At 38.7% G+C, this 18206-nt stretch overlaps 1 protein-coding gene across 1 annotated transcript in view; it reads right to left on the bottom strand.

Annotated features, from left to right (window-relative positions):
- The window catches only part of SMC3 (structural maintenance of chromosomes 3), a 34629-nt gene extending 19042 nt beyond the window's left edge, over positions 1–15587 (bottom strand). The window contains exons 1-12 of the mRNA XM_007437672.4: positions 15490–15587; positions 9596–9671; positions 8731–8769; positions 8274–8341; positions 6701–6772; positions 6483–6562; positions 5571–5649; positions 4715–4832; positions 1710–1885; positions 1500–1580; positions 1005–1169; positions 565–686 (exon numbers count right to left, since the gene is read on the bottom strand). Coding sequence (XP_007437734.1) covers positions 565–686; positions 1005–1169; positions 1500–1580; positions 1710–1885; positions 4715–4832; positions 5571–5649; positions 6483–6562; positions 6701–6772; positions 8274–8341; positions 8731–8769; positions 9596–9671; positions 15490–15504 — 1091 coding nt within the window. The 5' untranslated portion in view covers positions 15505–15587. The remainder of the gene's footprint in view (positions 1–564; positions 687–1004; positions 1170–1499; positions 1581–1709; positions 1886–4714; positions 4833–5570; positions 5650–6482; positions 6563–6700; positions 6773–8273; positions 8342–8730; positions 8770–9595; positions 9672–15489) is intronic.
- Positions 15588–18206: the final 2619 nt, after the last annotated feature.

Genomic DNA, 18206 nt, shown 5'->3' with positions numbered 1-18206 from the left:
GAATTTTAGCAGCATGATCAGATGGAAATTACAGGGGAGTGCCAAAATAGGTGGTGCAGGGACCACAATGCAGCCTATCTTGGCATGAAGATTTTGAATATTTTTTGTTACTAATACACCGGACTTGCTATATTTTCTAATGCTTTAATATATTTGCTTAAAGCTGTATAGTTTTATTATTTTGAATTTTCAGTTCTCTCACTTAACCTGTAAAACTATTTTCTTAAGACTAACCCCTTCTGAATAGATAAGTACAGAACTGTACAGAATGGGTAGCGTTTAATTTAAAAAAAAAAAAGAACAAAAAAACAGTATTTCAAGCCCATACTCAATGGCAGAAATATTTTGCTATTCACTTCCGTGACACTGCCTCATACACAGTACAATTCTATCCAAGGGATCAGCAGCTATCACCGCCTTAAAGTAAGTCTATTCCTATTTGCCTTGATTCTCAAGTAACAGTTATAATCTACAGTAAAGATTTTCCAGACCCTTCAGGGCAGAAATGTTGGGGATGGAGAGCTGTTTCTAAGTGTTTCTTTTATGCTGTTAGGTATTTCACACCTGGCAATTCCTCGTTCTTCTTTTTCTTTTACGCTATTGAACTTGGGTTCTGTTTCTGCCAGTTCTTTCTGTTTTTCTTCAATTTTTTCAAGAAGCTTCTGCCTCTCCTTCAACAGTCTTTTCTGAAAATAAAGATAGCGTGAAGATTAGAAATAAGTAAAGCCATTTTTATATTGTGCCAAAAAATAGTAACTTCTTGCTTTCAACGCATAAATTATAAGTTCAAAGTAGCATCCATGCAATCCTAACAATAGAACTACTTTTCAGTAAGTGATTTATAATTTAGTGAACAAGCACTGTAATCCTTGGGCAAGCTCTTTCAGAAGAACATGAAAAGAAAGTGAATGCTGCACAGTACAGGCTGCAAATTCAAATTCTTTTGATAGCAGAAATAATTAAAGAAAAAAAACAAGCCAGTTCTTTCACTATGGGAATCTTACCCGTTGTTCACTGTTCCCAGCGAGTTCATCTTGCAAATCTTTTGCTTTAAGCTCTAATTTGGTTCTCTGTTTTATCTGTTCTTGTCGCTCAGCACTGAGTTGCTCCTTCTCTTCTTTCATAGCTGAAATCTTTGTTTTCAGTTCACGGACTTGCCGTTCAATTTCCTACATACAAACAAGATATTAATAAATAATGGACAAAAGAAATGTAGTAATTCTAATTATCTGCATAACAAGATTTAACCAGGGAGATTCATATGGGGATTAATACTTGGAAGTATATCATCAATGTTATCATTACATGCACTACAGCATATAAATGGAAATATGAAATCCTATTTGTCTTATAGACATCTCATTTATTCATTTATTTATTCCCTCTGTATTCCACCGCATTCCAAGTCCACAGTTTTAGATAGGTCTAGGTAGCATCATACTGCATACAAATATTTTACTTTTCTTACAGTTGGAGATATCTGAGATGTGGATTTTTACCTCCATTTTATCTCGAGCATCCTGCTGTGCATCTCTTAATTGCCTTGATTTTTCTCCACTTGTTTCTCGTTTGGCTGAAAGCTGAAAACATAGCATAATTAACCTTTGGTACACTATTAGTAATATAATAAAAGTATAAAAAGTACAGTTTTTATGAAAAAAATGAAAACTGGTATTTATTTTTAACACATAGCCAAAACAATGACTTACTTCATCAAGTTTAGCTCGGGTTTCATTTAGTTCCTGATTATAAATGGTATATTCCAGCGCTCTCCTCATTTTATCCCATTTTTGATATTGAGCTAGCTCTTCTTTCTCCTCTTCCAGAGTATGTAATCGCTCTTCAATATACTTCAACAGCTCATTTATTTTCTCCCTTTTCCCCTCTTTAAAAGTTATTCAGAAACAAATTAAACAAGAGAGTCATTAGTACATGCAACTATATCCGCCTTTTAAGACTTTCTGGGAACTTCAAGTGATATGGAATGCAGCTACATGGGTTACGTAAGGGCTATTTGACTGGAACACTTTATTCAAATTCTGTACTGTTTGCATTTTTGTTGGCATATTTCGAGATCCAATTCAAAGTTTTGGTATTATTCTTAAAAGCTCTAAACCAGATCAACCTGCGGCAAATTCCTATTTGGTTCTGTCTTTCTTTGGCCTTATCTATCATCAAGCTGCTATGTAATGGATTGTTCTACCTGCTCAGATAATTTTCATACTGGTAGAATCTTCTTTCCACATGCATCACATGTGTTTTCAGTCTGGATGGGAAGAAAGACAAACCTGTTTCCCCAACCTGCTAAGCAAGTTGACAGCTTAAATGGTGTTTATAATGGATAAATGACCGCACATGTGCCCTTGTGAAGAAGTATGCAGTGGGTATGGGAAATTGGGGGGGAGGGTAAATAGATATCTTAAAACAATGTTTGGGGTGACCTCCTGTTAGCATGCATTCTAACCACACATTATTACCCCCTAAAGAATTCAGCCTTTAAGTATTACTCACTTCAAGAATGTGGGCAAGAATGCAGTTTCTTTGTTCAGAGCTGGGGATTCTGAAAGTGCATCCATAACAATATAAACCTAGCCATACCTTATGATTGACACTGGCTGCTTCGCTTGCTGTCCTGGAATTAAGATGAGCAGGTACCAGGGCAGCTGGTGTTCCTAGCTTGTTTAGATTGCAACCCTCATTTTTTAAAAAACGTATAAATCATCCATCAAAACCACATTTTCTCAAAGCAGCTTACAACATGCTAAAGTCCCAGTTGGACAGCAATTTTGCAAGTTACAACCCAACACAAGTGGAAAGAAGTAGGACGGAAAAAAGTATTTAAAATGTAAGATTTTTACATCAGTTGACAGTTCTTAATCACTGTAACAAGGAATGGATTATTGCCCAGTTTTGTCTTTTAAAAGGTTTTTAAAACCTATTTATACTTAGTATAGTTTCAGTTTTTCATTTATTGGTTTGGAATTATGATCTTTTAAATTATTAACTTTTTAACTATATTTTAAAACTGACTTTAGATTGCTAGGTATTGATTTTTATTTTGGGATTTTTATGTGTATATGTATACAGATGTGTATGCATGCAAGTATCTATATGGTTTATCTAGTTTTATACAGGTAGACCTCACTTACTGACCATATCATTTATTTATTTATTTATTTATTTTTCAAATTTGTATGCCGCCCATCTCCCCCAATGGGTGACTCTGGGCGGCTCACAATAATAATAAAAAACACAGGACTCTCCAGACATAGTCAAATCTATAAATAGTTAAAAACATATATAAAAATGGCCTAAAATTTATAGGGCCTCCTATAATTTGGCCCTAAAAAACTTGTAAGATGCTGGGGGGGGACAACCCCTCACCCCACCAGCCAAGGTTACAACGGTGTTAAAAAGAAAAGTTTTGCGACTAATCCTTGCATTTACGACCATCACAGAATCCTGCGGTCAAGCGATTGCCATATGCATGCTTTGCAACTGGCTTGTGATAAGCAGAGTTAATGGAGAAGGTGGAAGTAAAATATTAATACAGTGGTACCTCGGTTCACGAACTTAATTCGTTCCGCAACTCTGGTCGTGACCTGAATTGGTCGCGACCCAAATCAAATTTTCCCATAAGGTTCAATGTAAATACGGTTAATCCGTTCTGACCCCTCCGAATTTGGTCGCCAACCGATTTTGGTTGCAACCCGAATCAAATTTTCCCATAAGGTTCAATGTAATTACGGTTTATCCATTCTGAACCATATGTATTTTTTTTTTAAACCACAAAAATATGACACAAAGTACAGTACGAAGAGAGAGAACGCTAACCTTGCTCGACGCGACTTCTGGCGTGGAGGACAGGAAGGCAGGTGGGGAGGCGGTTATTGCTTGGAGGGAGAGTCCCCCTCCCTACAGGAAGCCACGACCACGTGTCACGGCAGGGGAAATGGCCGCGGATCCTGTTCGTCACCCGATCCCACGTTTGCGAACGGAAGCAGAATTTTGCGAACAGTGCTGTTCGTGACCCGAATTGGTTGTGAACAGAAGCGTTCGTGACCCGAGGTACCACTGTACATGGTCACATGATGTTTCACTTAACAACCGCAGCAATTTGCTTAACGACAGAAGGGGAAGTAAGGTTGTAAGTCCAATGCAGTCACATGATTTTCTGCTTAGCAACTGTTACGCTTAGCAACCAAGTTGCTAAGTCCAAATTGTGGTCACTAAGCAAGGACTACCTGTATTCCTATTTTGTTCTCAGTGTCTTACTGCATGGTGGTGTCATGTTTTAATAGATTATTTACCTATGTCTGGAAAGATAATCTAAAAGTATCTTAAATACATTTTTTAAAAGGAAAAAAAACCCTAAGAACATGAACAAAAAACATTTTCTTAGGATAAACATTTATTTAATGTCAGTTTCTCAGTCCAAACCTATATCCAGCCTGGGAGTATAGCTGGGTTTATTTTATACAACTGTATGTTGAATAATTGATTATCATCATTGCTTTACAAAATGTATGTAAATCCAGCTGGTTAACTGCAGTTTTTCCACATAGGAGCAATGAATAGAATGCCAATATAATACCAGGACAATAATTTTCAGATGGTGTTAAAAATATTAGTTTGTTTCAAATCCTATGTAAATGCAGCTCCCCAAAATTAGTAAAATTAAAATGCATGGAAAATTAGATAAAAATTATGTTACCTGTTTCTTTCATCAAGGAAATACTCTCTTCTTTACGTTCATCATATACTCTAGTTCCAGCTACTTCCCTTAGCAATTTTAGTCTCTGAGAATCAGGAGCTGTAGCCATCTGATTGATCTAGGAAAAACAACATTTTCTTTCACTATTTTTGTTTATATGCAGCAAGCAAACAACTAACTAATATGTAACATTAATATGCAAATGTTTATTGCTTGTAATTCTCTTCACTTCAGACTGGTTATGCTACTACAACTAGTGAAAATCTGAATATGACATTTGGAAGGCATCCCCCCAACCCTTTCCATTTTTAAAAAAAATCATTAGTCCTTAGTCTCAAATATTTTTACTGTATGGTTTGATGTGACTAGAAGGTAATCAAGCTATTCCAGACAGAATATAGCTGGCTGTCATTTAATAATGACCAGTGCAAGTCTTACGTTCAACACTTTTGCCATCTCTGGTGAAAATTATTACAACCAATCTATGTACCATAAAATGATTGGTTTGATCTGAAAATGTTATTGGATAGATTGATATTTTCATGGAAGATAAATTTGGTCTATACAAATTGTTTCTCTTATTATAAATTTTTACCCTTATTATAATGCCACAATATAATAACATAAAATTGAAATTGGCAAGGGAAAACACAGTATTTGATGCATACTAATAAACGAACAAATGCAGTACATATATTGAATGGTTCAGATTATTAAGGAAAAATAAAAATATTAATGAAAAATTAGTCAATTAAAGTATAATTAAAATTAAATTCCTACTTCCTGTTTTGGGGGAAATTTCACATTAAAGTTTATGAAATTTTCTTTTTGCAAAAGATAGTAGCTATTGTCATACCTTTCCTTGCTTAACAATGTAATAGGGATTGCTGCGAGAAAATCCAGCACTTTCAAGGAGGTTCATCACATCATTTTTCCTAAAAGTAAATTTTAAGCCATACAATTTTATTAATTAATAGCAGTACAGAATTGTTTAAATAACAAGTGTTATTCCATTAATTCATAAAAATATTTTTGCTTAATATTCGTTACGGTTGAGATGGCATTATTCAATTTTTTTCCATTATTACTAAGTAGGAATTTTTAAAAAAATCTTAACTCCAACCTTAAATTCACTTCAAAACTATACTAGGGGAAAGAGTGGCTATGGCGCATTAATAATCAAATGGAAAGCAATAATTAGAGTGTGAGAGTCCTTTTTTTTTACTTCTTCTTTTTTTTGCTACCCTTCTTTTGTTCTCCTTATTGATTCCAAAAGGAAGGAAGAGAAGGTAATGCAGCTCTAAAGGTGGGATGCTCACCATCACCACTGCTCTAGATACAATATTTCAAAGCTTTTCCCAATCCAGCACAAAATATTTATTTATATATTTATTCTGCCTTTTCTATCAGAGAAAAAACGAGAGGACCAAAAGCAGCCAGTTTCTCTAAAGAGCTATACACAGAGCCAGCATAAACAGGCATCCCTTTCTATCTGCCGAGATATAGTGCCTCACAAGTATAGAATTTATTTTAAAGCCTTAGTAATTGCAATAGCCAATTTAAGTCCAATTTTTAAAAAATATTTTAGTTATACAGATAGAAGTGAAAAAGATGGAACTTGATAAATTAAGAGATTTTTAATGAATACAAACATGATAAATGAAAATATTCAAAATAGTTTCCATGTGTACTAAAATTTTCAAACTTTCATACAGAAATATTTCATATAGAAATCAAATTGCTTTCATAAAGAAAAACTGCCACTTACGTCACCATTTTCTTGTCTAAGAAATATTGGTCTTTTTTAGCTCCAATGACTCTGCGAAGAGACACCTCTTCCTTATCAATCTTAAAATAAGATAAAGGGCAAACATTAATTTCCTGGACAGAATTTTTAATCTGAATAATTTGTGATATTTTATTTTTAATTTAAACAAAACAAAAACAAGATGGTTTATAAAATAAAAATTAAAATATTTAACTTACTGGTAACCTGTTGTCTGAGTTGTCAAAAATAATTTCCACAAAAGCAGAGATAACCCGAGGACCTGTGCCTTCCTAAAAAACATTTTTGTTGAAGTTATCCAAATTTTAAAATTTCTATTTTATACAATGTTTTGGTACCCTATTCTTCAAAGCTTATATAAATATAAACTCTATTCTTCCTAGAAAATAGAAATATTTTAATTTTGTGTAATAACATAAAATGTTTAATAATGCAACTGAATGACTAAAATGTTGTATTTTTTCCTTTACTAAATTAGGCTATTAGGCTAACTAATAAATAATGAGACTATCTAACATTAAGATATTATTTTATGATCACAGTCCCAGTTTAGCAATCAGTATTTTAGGGGGAAAGAATCTACTTGTGCTAATGGAAATATGTTTTTAAAAGCCTAGTTACTAGGGGGTGGTGGTATGGGTTAAAACAAAATTCCACTGATTGATGAAAGCAGAGAAAGAAAAAGAAAGGGAAAAGTAGAAAGGAAGGGATGTGACTAGTAAAATATGTAAGAAAATGTATGGAAAGATTTATGGTGGAGGAGAGGGATGGCACAGCTCTAGCATCATTTGGCTCCAAACCTCAACAGATTTATCCAGAAAGAATGTAGCCCTTAGTTCCCTTTCCTTCCTCACCTAGTTTATCTCAATGAGTCAGGACAAAGCATAATAAATTCCACAAGTATTTCTTCAGTTTTGATCTAAAGAGAACTATGGAGTGATTCAATTTCATTTTATTAAGGATGTTTAAATCAAAGCAATTCACCAGAGTTTATACAGCAAAATATATATGATTTCAACAGATGCAACTAAAGCAAATTGCAGACAGTCCCCTACTTGTGAACTTTCACCAATACGAACAAGATGGACCCAGAAGTCAGAACCAAAAATTGGGCCAGAAGTCAGAACCAGAAGGTGGGAGGAGGTGGGAAAGGGTTAGTTTGCAGCATGCCATAAACCAACCCTTTCCCGCCTTCCGTTTGCACTGGAGGTTTGCACTGGTTGGAGTTCCCAGAAAGGGTCAGTTTATGAGGCGCCCTCTGTCACCAGGTGAGGCAGGAGAGGGGGTGGTGGCAGAGAACAGGGGAGAGGGGGCAGTGGTCTCCTGCCTCGCCCAGCAACAGAGCACGCTGCGCCCCACTGGCTCGTCCTTCACCCATGGAGCCACCACCGCCTCTCCCGCCTCACCCAGCAACAGAACATGCCACGTAAACTAACCCTTTCTGGGAACTCCAATTCCAGTACAAACTTCCAACCTCCTGGAAGGCAGGAGAAGGCAGGAAAGGGTTAGTTTGTGGCACACCTCCGCACCCTCTCCCCTCTCCTCTGCTACCACCCCCTTTCCTGCCCCACCTAGCGACACATTGGCAGAAGATAGGGCTCCTCTGCCTACACCACTGCCCTGCCTCCTACCTCTTCCTCTTTTTTAAAAATGTTTTACTTGATTGGACTTACAAACAGCCTCTTGGAACGTAACCTGTTCATAAGCAGGGGACTGTCTGTATTATTTCAGTAACTATCAGTCAACAGCTTGTTTACATAGCTGTTCACTTACATGCAACAAAGCCAGCCTTTGCTCAGGACGAAGATGACTGAATTCATCACTGAGAACAAACTGAATTGCTGTAATAAAGAAACACATTAAGATTTCTTAATTTGTAGGATTCATTTTAATATTGTACTTCCTAAACATTTACTTTATAAAGGTATTATAGATGGTACTACAGACTCTGCAAAAGTGCTTATCCTTTATATGGTTGTATTCATGTTCCAAAACTTTGATTCAAATAACATTTTTTTTTACTTTACAGAATCTCAAATGGTTTCAATGCAGTCCAAGATATCTTGCTGCTTGAAGGAAAATGCAAATATACCTGCCTCCCAAGGACAATATTATCTGCATACATTTAATACAAATTAGGTAATTATTTAATGCAAATTAGGTAATCATTTAGATCATGTAGATTTCAAGAACTGTCATTTCTGACAGTTATTCGTAAGCCTGTACTTACCATAGAAAAAGTTGCTTTTTCCAGAACCATTTCTGCCCACTGAAAAGAAATAAAAATTATATAAACAGTGATGATACATTAAATACTTTCATGATAGGAATATTTTAAATTGGGATGAGTGGGTCAGAAGAAGACAAATATCTATACTTTTATATAAAATTACATTAATGAAAATAAATTGTAAAATAGAATCAATTACCATCTGATCATCCCCACATAAAATCTAACAGCCAGACACTTTGCATCAGAATGCAGAAGGAAGGGAAGTATATTTCAAAAAGGTATTTTGATCCATTTTTATTTTATATTACTTTTTAATTACCTTCTACTATAAAAAGATTATTTAATTTTAATATATTTATATCACACTCCACCATGCTTATATAATATTCCTTATTCAGATGATTTCATTGTGTAACAACCCTAGAAAACAGGTTGCTAAAATGAGAAAAAGTGATTCCCATAAGATTTATTTGTGATTTAGCATTTGAACTGGGACCTTTCCAAACTGATGTTGTCTACATTACATTAGTACAGGAGCCTCAGGTACTTCCTGATGTTTCTCTCTTAAGCATACATGTTTGAATTTGAATGAAATACCAATATACTGTAGCTAATAGAAAGATTATTTCATTTTTCTCTTCATAATATTTGCATAACTAAATATTTATTCTTATTTATTTATTCAGTTGAGGCACTGCCCAACTCCAAACTGACACTGGGTGGCTCAGAGTATAAGAACAAAATGTTGTACCACAACATTCTGAAGTTTTACTATATGAAAAGTATTCAGAAACTTTCAGTAGTATTTGAATTATTTAAATTATGTATATTTAATAGTTAACCATTATAGTAGAGAACTTACCAATGACATTATGTTTTGAACTGAAGGGATCTACTATAGTTTGATCTCTGTAACTTCTAAATCCCTGAATAATCACCTGAAATAAACAGAGTTAAGTTTTTAAAAAGTAAATGAACAGATCAAATCATATCACTAACAATGGGCAGATTTTGAACTACAGTGTTCAAACATAATTAATCTACATTCATTCAGCACATATTTATTCTTGCTATGTTTTGTTTTACCACAGAGATCCATATTTCTTGTTGCAACATACGATCTATGTAACATTTGTTGCAAATCACTTACGTTCTTAGCTAACAATACAGCAACATTAGCATAGAAAAGAAGACATGCATTCACATACCCAAAAAGCACTCCTCTAACATCACAAAATTTCTTATTATTCCATAACTACATTAAACAACTTAGGGGTCATCATGCATCCTTGTCTCACATCTTGCTCAATGTAAACCATTCATTAAGCACTCCATTTATTTTCACACATGCTTTACTTCCATTATATACTGTTCCGATCACATTTGGCAACCAACCATTAATTCCATATTCCATTTCCATCAAAATTGTTCTGCATTTTCTCTGCCTCCATTAACTGTTTTTGTTGTATCTGACTACGTTCTTCTACATCTTTTTTTCTCTATAGATATTATAAAGTATTTTTCATCCTCATTTTTTTGTAAAATATAATTCTCATGTATGCAATTTTCATTCATCAACAGCCTTTTTCAATTCATCATTTCTTCAAGCATCCTTTTTCAATACTTCTAATTACTGTAACTTTACATACTTCCGTGGTGCTTGTAACGTAATTCTTCTCACTGTGCTCCAAACAGCTTTCCACATCCTCTTTCCTTATACCCACTTTCCCTTCAGTCTGTTAGGAGATAATCTATTGTCTAACATGCTTTCATATAGGACTCGTACTTTCTCTTTCTACAGTTTTTCTGCATTCGTTCTACTTTCTTTTACTGCTTTTTTTCCAATTTCCATATTTCCTCAAGATCTTCTGCCCCACCACTGTATCCTTCACTAATTATCTCATAATTTCTCATCACAAGCAAGCAAAGCAATAATGCTTTTAGATTGCCATGCCTTGTCTATATATGCTTGGACCACATATATGAAACAGGCCTTTTTTTGAGAGATAGACAGTGGCTGGATAGTGTAGTGGTTAGAGCACCACCTTTAACGTGGGATACTGGAGTTCGAATCTTGGCTGGTACCTACCTTACCAGTAGGAGTCCTTGGGCAAAGACCCCCATAACGCTTCACCTGCCTACCTCAAATATGAGAGTGACACAAACTAAGAGAGCCATGCCGGCTTGGACATTGCCCAGATTAACAAGGTCTGTGCCAGATGTTGGGAAACCAGGACAATCTGACGATAAGTGAACTACTGGAACAAACCATACATGGACGAGACAAGAGAACCTGGAATTGATAGAACACTACTACAACAGTAGACCTAATTAGAGGGGATATAAGAAACTTTTGAAGGAACTATGGATGGACGGAAGACCTACATCCACAGTAACTGAGAAACAGCAAGTTACCCAATGATTCAACATAGTAAAGAGGAAGCTGCTCTCATAACTTAAGATAGACTAATTACACATTACATCCCAGACTCAAGAAGATCCGGAAGAACAATTGGATGTGCAGTCAACACCTGAAGTCAGAATGTCACTGCTACCCGCTCCATTACAGAGCACAGCAGCATATATGAGACATAAGATCATGGATAAACTACCTACGGTCAACCCTCAAGACCAATTACCAAGGCTCAGTGGAGAAAGACCATCAGACAGTAAGCTAGAAGATACTAATAGAGTCCTCACGACATTCCCTACTACCACCATAACTCAGACCAATGAACTGATATACACAATGGCCGCTGTAATCCAGGAGATGCTTGGCTACGTGATCAAGAAGAACAGCAGTACATATCCCCTTGGAAAATGAGATTGGAGGCTAAGATCAAGGCAACTCAGACAGAAGTTTGTCAGCTGGTGGAACTACAGAAGGCTATGGAGATTAAGGATAAGACTTAGCTACTGAAAAAATACAAGGGCCAGACTCCATCTGAAACCCTAAAGACTGCTAAACAAAGGCTCACAGCACTGGCTATCAGGCTAAGGAGATACACTAGAGAAGCAGAGGCCAAGAAGATAAATGCCCTGTTCTCCAAAGGACCATTCAAGGTATATTCCCAACTGCAGTGCAACAACACAGTAACAGCAGAGCCACCAACAGCAGAAACTGAACAGTACTGGAAGAACATACGGGAGAAAGAGAAGACACATAATACCAGTGCAAAGTGGCTAGAGGACCTGAAAGCAGACCACAGCAATCTCCCAGAACAGGAACCAGTCATCATCACAGTAGCAGACATTCAACAGCAGGTCAAAACACGAAGAGCTGGACAGCACCTGGCCCAGACATGATCCACACCTACTGGCTAAAGAAACTAACAGCAGTGCATGAATGCCTAGCAGCAAAGATGAACCAGTTAACAGAAGCAGACTCCCACCCAGACTGGCTAACACAAGGGAACAGCACCATCCAATTACTGGCCAATAACCTGCTTCCCCACAACATAGAAAGTGCTATCAGGCATCATAGCCACCAAGCTATAGGACCATATGGGCCAGTACATGAGCACAGCTCAGAAGGGCATTGGGAACAGCACCAGAGGCTCAAAACACCACTTGCTCATAGATAGAGCAGTTATTGGAGACTCATGGTCTAGACAGACCAATCTGAGCATAGCCTTATTGACTACAGAAAAGCCTATGACTCAATGCCACACACATGGCTCTGTGAATGCCTGACACTATACAAAGTCAACAAGACACTAAGACCTTCCTCAAACACTCAATGGGACTGTGGAAGACAACTCTAGAAGTCAACTCAAGACAGCTCACACAAGTGGCCATCAAGTGCGGCATATACCAAGGTGGTGCGCTGTTCCCGCTGCTGTACTGCATAAGCTTGAACCTCCTCAGCCAGATAATCACAAGAACTGGATATAGATACAAGTTCAAGAATGGAACTACCTTCAGCCACCCCCTCTACATGGATGACATCAAGCTATATGCTAAGAATGAATAAGACTAACTTGCTGATCCACCTGACACGGATCTACAGTGAAGACATTGGGATGTCATTCGGACTGCAGCATACTCCAGATGGTAGTAAAGAGAGGGAAGGTAGTTAAGACTGATGGGATGTAACTACCAGTGGGCCACAAAGCAGAATTCAAAGCAGCTACAAGTACCTTGGTATCCCACAGTCACATGGGAACCACGATGAGGAGGCAGGCAGCAACATCCAAGTACCACCAAAGGATAACACAGGTCCTGAAGAGGCACCTCAATGGAAAGAATAAGATCCATGCCATCAACACATATGCCTTTCCAGTCATCAGATACCCTGCTGGTATAGTGAACTGGCCAAAAGAGGACATTGAGGCTGCCAACATGAAGACCTGGAAGCTCCTCACAATGTATGGAGGTTTTCACCCCAAGTCCAACACCCAGAGACTGTATACCAGCTGGAAAAAGGGCAGCAGGGTCTGGTGGGTGTCAAAGCCATTGTCCTGGACAAAACCCAGAGTATCCAGAAGTACATCAGTGAGATGACACCCAAAGATGAGCTGCTGAGAGAATGCCGGAGGCAGCAGCAGACATGGGAGGAAGTTCAAGTAGAGAAAGTGCCATGTCAAGACAAGACCCCGCATGAAATGTACCATCGACAAACAACTCAGGTGGCTGACATTGGGAAATCCACCAATGGCTGGAAAGGGCTGGACTAAAAGACAGCACTGAGGCACTGATCATAGGAGCATAAGAACAGGCATTAAGCACCAGATCCATAAAATCAGGGGTCCAGATGGGAGATTCTACAGAAGGTCATGGAGAATAACAGGGCTAAGATCCTGTGGGATTTCCAGATCCAGCCAGATAAGCAGGTACTGGCCAATCAGCCAGACACTGTGGTAGTAGACAAGGACCAGAAGACAGTGGTAGTGATAAATATAGCGGTGCCGAGTGACAACAACATCAGGAACAAGGAGCATGAGAAGCTGGAGAAGTACCAGGGCCTGAAGGAGGAATTAGAGAGGATGTGGAAAGTAAAGGCCAAAGTGTTCCCAGCGGTGGTAGGAGCACTCGGGGCTGTGACTCCTAAGCTGGGCAAGTGGCTCCAACAAATCTCAGGAACAACATCAGAGCTTTCTGTCCAGAAGAGTGCAGTGCTAGGAACAGCTAAGATACTGCACAGAACCCTCAAACTCCCAGGCCTCTGGTAGAGGACTTGAGATTGAGGAAGACACATACCACCCAGAGAGGTGAAAGGGTTTTTTTTTGTTTTATTTATTAATCACAATTTTCATTCTTGGGTTTTCAAATGGCCCTATCATTTTTCTATATTCTCTCATCTTGTTCCTACCTATTCATTCATGTCACCTAACAAATAATTTTCCACAGAACACATTCATTCCAGAGTCTTGCACAATTTTCCGAAAACTCATCTCTAGTCTTTCTATTATCATCATCCACTGGAGCATAACATGCAATATTATGCACAACAACCTAGATGATACAAGTCATACTTTCTGACCTACATTTTAATCCTTTCATTCATAATTAAACCTATAGCTTCATCACCCAGCATGAACTTTATAACTGTACTCCACAAGATCAGACCATCTTCATTCAGATATATTACATACTTTCACCTCTTCTCAGACACACATTTCCTTTAGTTCAAATTCATTTGTTATTTCATGCTCTTTACATGTACTCTTCTTACATTCCAAGTTGCAATCTTCTATACGCTGTGGTCACTGCCAGATGGGCCTGCAGATACCGACCTCCAGTACCCATCATGGCTTTGGTTAATCAAGACTTTCACATAGCAGTTTTAGTAATATAAAGAAGGTGTAATTAAGTTACCAGCCTTATATCTGTGTCACAGCCAGCATTCTCTGCTAATGTAAGAACAGTACTTGCCAGTTTTGGCACTTTCTAGCCCCTATGCCACAAGTGCCATTCAAGCTCTAACCTTATTTACACTATGGCAACTACAATCCTTAATCTAGAGACTAATTAATCTAGAGCAAAGTTTCTCAATCTTGACAACTTTAAGATGTGCAAACTTCAACTCCCAGAATTACCCAACCAACATGCTGGGAATTCTGGGAGTTCAAGTCCACACATCTTAAAGGTGTCAACGCTGAGAAACACTAATCTAGAGACTACACACTGTTGCTCGCACCTAACCATTTGGAGGTACATGCAGTGTACTGACAGTCCCTCAGCATGCAGCATCACATGTGAAACCAGCTACTGAAGTACAATGCACCCCGGCCTACAGGGGGGCAAAGACACGTCCCAAACCACCCGTCCGAATTCGTCATCCTCTCTTCCTGTTGACCTTCTGCCTCCCGGGCAGCCAAACCTCTCCTGCAGTTTTCCAACTCCCCGCTACTATTTCTAAATGCTCTCTCCAGACCGGCCCACAACCTTCTGCTTATTTCTTCCCGACCCATTCATTTTACGTCAGCTAAGAAGGGCCGCCTCCCCTTCTCGTTCTCCTGTCATCGCGCCGAGGAAGACAGCAGCTCGTAGGGCTTCAGCTCTATACCCCCGAAGGGCCCCAAGGTTGGCCACCTCCCTTCTGGTCTTCCAGTGAAAGAAGACCCTCCGAGGCGCCCCCTCCGCAACGATTCCGGCCTGCATAGCCTCTCTCCGCTCCTGCTGGAAGCAGTACCCCTCGCCCAGACCCAACAAGCGCTGTCCTCCTTCCCTCACGCCCCCAACCCAAGCATCCCTCTCCCCCAGCCCTGTACGAATCTTCCCTTTCGCACAAATACTACGGGCAGCGCGGAGTACCTGCTTAATGTACATCGCGGCGGCTGCAGCCTCCCCTTTTCACCGCGAAGTGCCCACCCGCTCAAGCCGCGCACAAAATGGCCGCACGTCTCCCCCGCCCATTCTCTTTGGGACGTACCATTTGGCCAAAGAAAAAGGGAAGCCAAGGAAAACCCGGAAAGCGCCTTAGGAAGAGGCAACGGGGAAAGTCTTTCACACAGTATGTAGATATCACTTATGCCAACACATATGGCCTAACAGTCAGAACTCGTGACGGACTGTGTGCTAAAATACGCGTTCCTTACTCGCCCTGTCACGATTTGGTTCAGCCCCATAGCAGCGGATTTGGGCGCCAAGACAAGTACAGCCAATGGGAGGGGTTGGAGAGCGCTGGAGATAAGCAAGCGATCCGCGCTGTTTTGTGGGAGGAGGGTTTTCAATCAGCCTCGGACATAGGGAAAAATTATTCTTACAGCCAGGAGTGCGCCTTTCGTGCAGAAGAGGGAAGTGCAACCGAATTTGGAAGAACCTGAAATAAAATATCGGAGAGGACTAAGAACAACCTATTGTGGAGTCCAGTTCGGAAAAAAATGGATACGGCTAGCATTTTGTTGGGCATCACATTTGCTCTCATATAAGTGCCGATTTCATGAATAACTTATTTTTAGTAATGTGTGTTTCGTTTTTTTCATTGGAAAAGGAGAAATAGCTATCCACCTGTAACTTTGAAAATGTATGATTGCTTTTATCTGACCCAAGACATTTCAGTTGCATTTTATGGGATTGTTCGTTTGTTTTAAAATATTTTGTAATGTCTTTTGAAGCATAACCTCTTCAAAGTAATTGATAACAGTTTGCAAAACAAAGCAAACAAAATATCAAAAAATAACAGCACTGAAACTTTTAAACATAATGTAATATCAAAAAGTGTTTAAGGCTCCTTTGAAAGCAGGGAAGGAGCAATGTGCAAATCCTTCACAAGGACTGCAGCAGAAAGAAAATCTCATCTCTTGTCCCGTCATTCCTTGTGAGTTCTGATAGGTTCATACAGGGGTAGAAAATCCATAAAACTAGATCTAAAGTCTTTAAAAGTAATCTGCGACAGTGCTGATTGCATTTGAAAGCATACTGGTGATCAGTTCAGCTAGTACAGAATATGACATGCCAGAATTGCCTGGCCCTAAATACGGGATCCTTCAGCAGAACTAAATATAGCAGGTGAAGCTTGTCTTTAGATGGGAACACAGGAAGAAGAAAGAAAGGAAAAGATAATTCTATATGGGGTAGCAATTCTGAAATAATAAGAGGGCCAATACAGATTGATACAGATCCTAAAAAAAATAGTGGATTGTCTACAGTAGGCTGTTCTGATAACTGAAATTGGATTTAGATATTAAATTCTTTCCCAGAGATCTAAGGACATCAGTTTTTGAAGCATAACATAAACTGATAGCTGCATTCTGCAATATCTAAACCTATCAAACCTTGTTTGAATACAATCCCTTATGTGATATATATGGTGCTTTGATGTGGTGGCTAAGATGCTGGGCCTGAAACCAGGAGACTCTGAGTTCTAGTTCTTTAGGCATGAAAGGGACTGGGTGATTTTGGACCAGTCACCCTCTTTCAGGCCAACCACTTCATGTGGTGGGTGTTGTCAGGAAAATAGGAGGGAGCATTAGGTATGTTTTGAGTTGGCCAAAAATAAAGGTGGGATAAAAATCATATAAAGAAATAAATGTAGCCCACCAGGATTTTCTACTTTCCCTAGAAAGTGACAAAATTGGCACAACAATCAAAACCATTGTACGTACCATGTGTGCTTCTATATGTACAGCAAAGAACAGGGCCATCCTCAAATTCCTCATTCAGGGGGAGGGAATTCTTTCAGTTCTGGTATCATCTCCAATAAATGTTTTTCTCCTACTCTAGAGTCAAGGGGAGATCATATCAACACAGGTGTCACTGCCTACACAGCATGACCTTAACACACATTTATTGTGCAATTTATCTGTCACTTCACTCCTCCCAGATTGTAGGCTGCTGTCTTCTGCAGAATACTATAAGGACAGTGATTGGTGACCTTCCTTGGTAGAAACTGGAACATCACCAACTTCGGGAAAAGCTGCCATCAATGTCTGCTGGAGCGGTGCTTGTAATGTCTGCTCCATCCAATAGATTTCCTTTTTCCTAAAGGATTGTCAGCCTATTGACCTAATAATCAATAGATGGCAGCAAAGAGTTTGTTTCCCTTAACTGCTATGTACCAGTTGCCTGGATATGTGCGAGCCAGACAAAACCAATGCATAAGTTTTCTTGGGGTCTTGGTATGCATATGAGATGTGTTCACCTCTGAGGTGTACATCCACATAATTTTTCCAAAATGATCATTGGTGTTTCAACCATTAGGTGACAGCAGAAATTTAGTTGTTGGTTTTTTTTGTCTCTCTTGACTGCCATTTGGTGGACATTTAGATTTATACAGCTGGATAAGATACAGAGCTGCTGGATAAGTGTCATTGATCAGCTGGAGTCTTAAGAAATTTGTTTTCTCAGGATACATTTTTCTATGGAGTGAATTTTTAAAAAGAATATTCCATGAGGAGAGGAACTGAGGAAACAGAACTTTTCACTGGGGAGGGCATGCCTTCCTTGACAGGTTATCAAAGCACAAGAGTGGAATCCTTTCAATTACATGTATTAAGCTGAATATTGGGGTGGTCAGTTTCAGGGCTTTG

Source organism: Python bivittatus, unplaced genomic scaffold (assembly GCF_059951505.1).
Source record: "Python bivittatus isolate LINGU-HERP-01145 unplaced genomic scaffold, Pbiv_v1 ctg000980_np1212, whole genome shotgun sequence".
In the NCBI taxonomy this organism is placed as follows: Eukaryota; Metazoa; Chordata; class Lepidosauria; order Squamata; family Pythonidae; genus Python; species Python bivittatus.
This window is presented reverse-complemented; position numbering and strand designations above follow the sequence as displayed.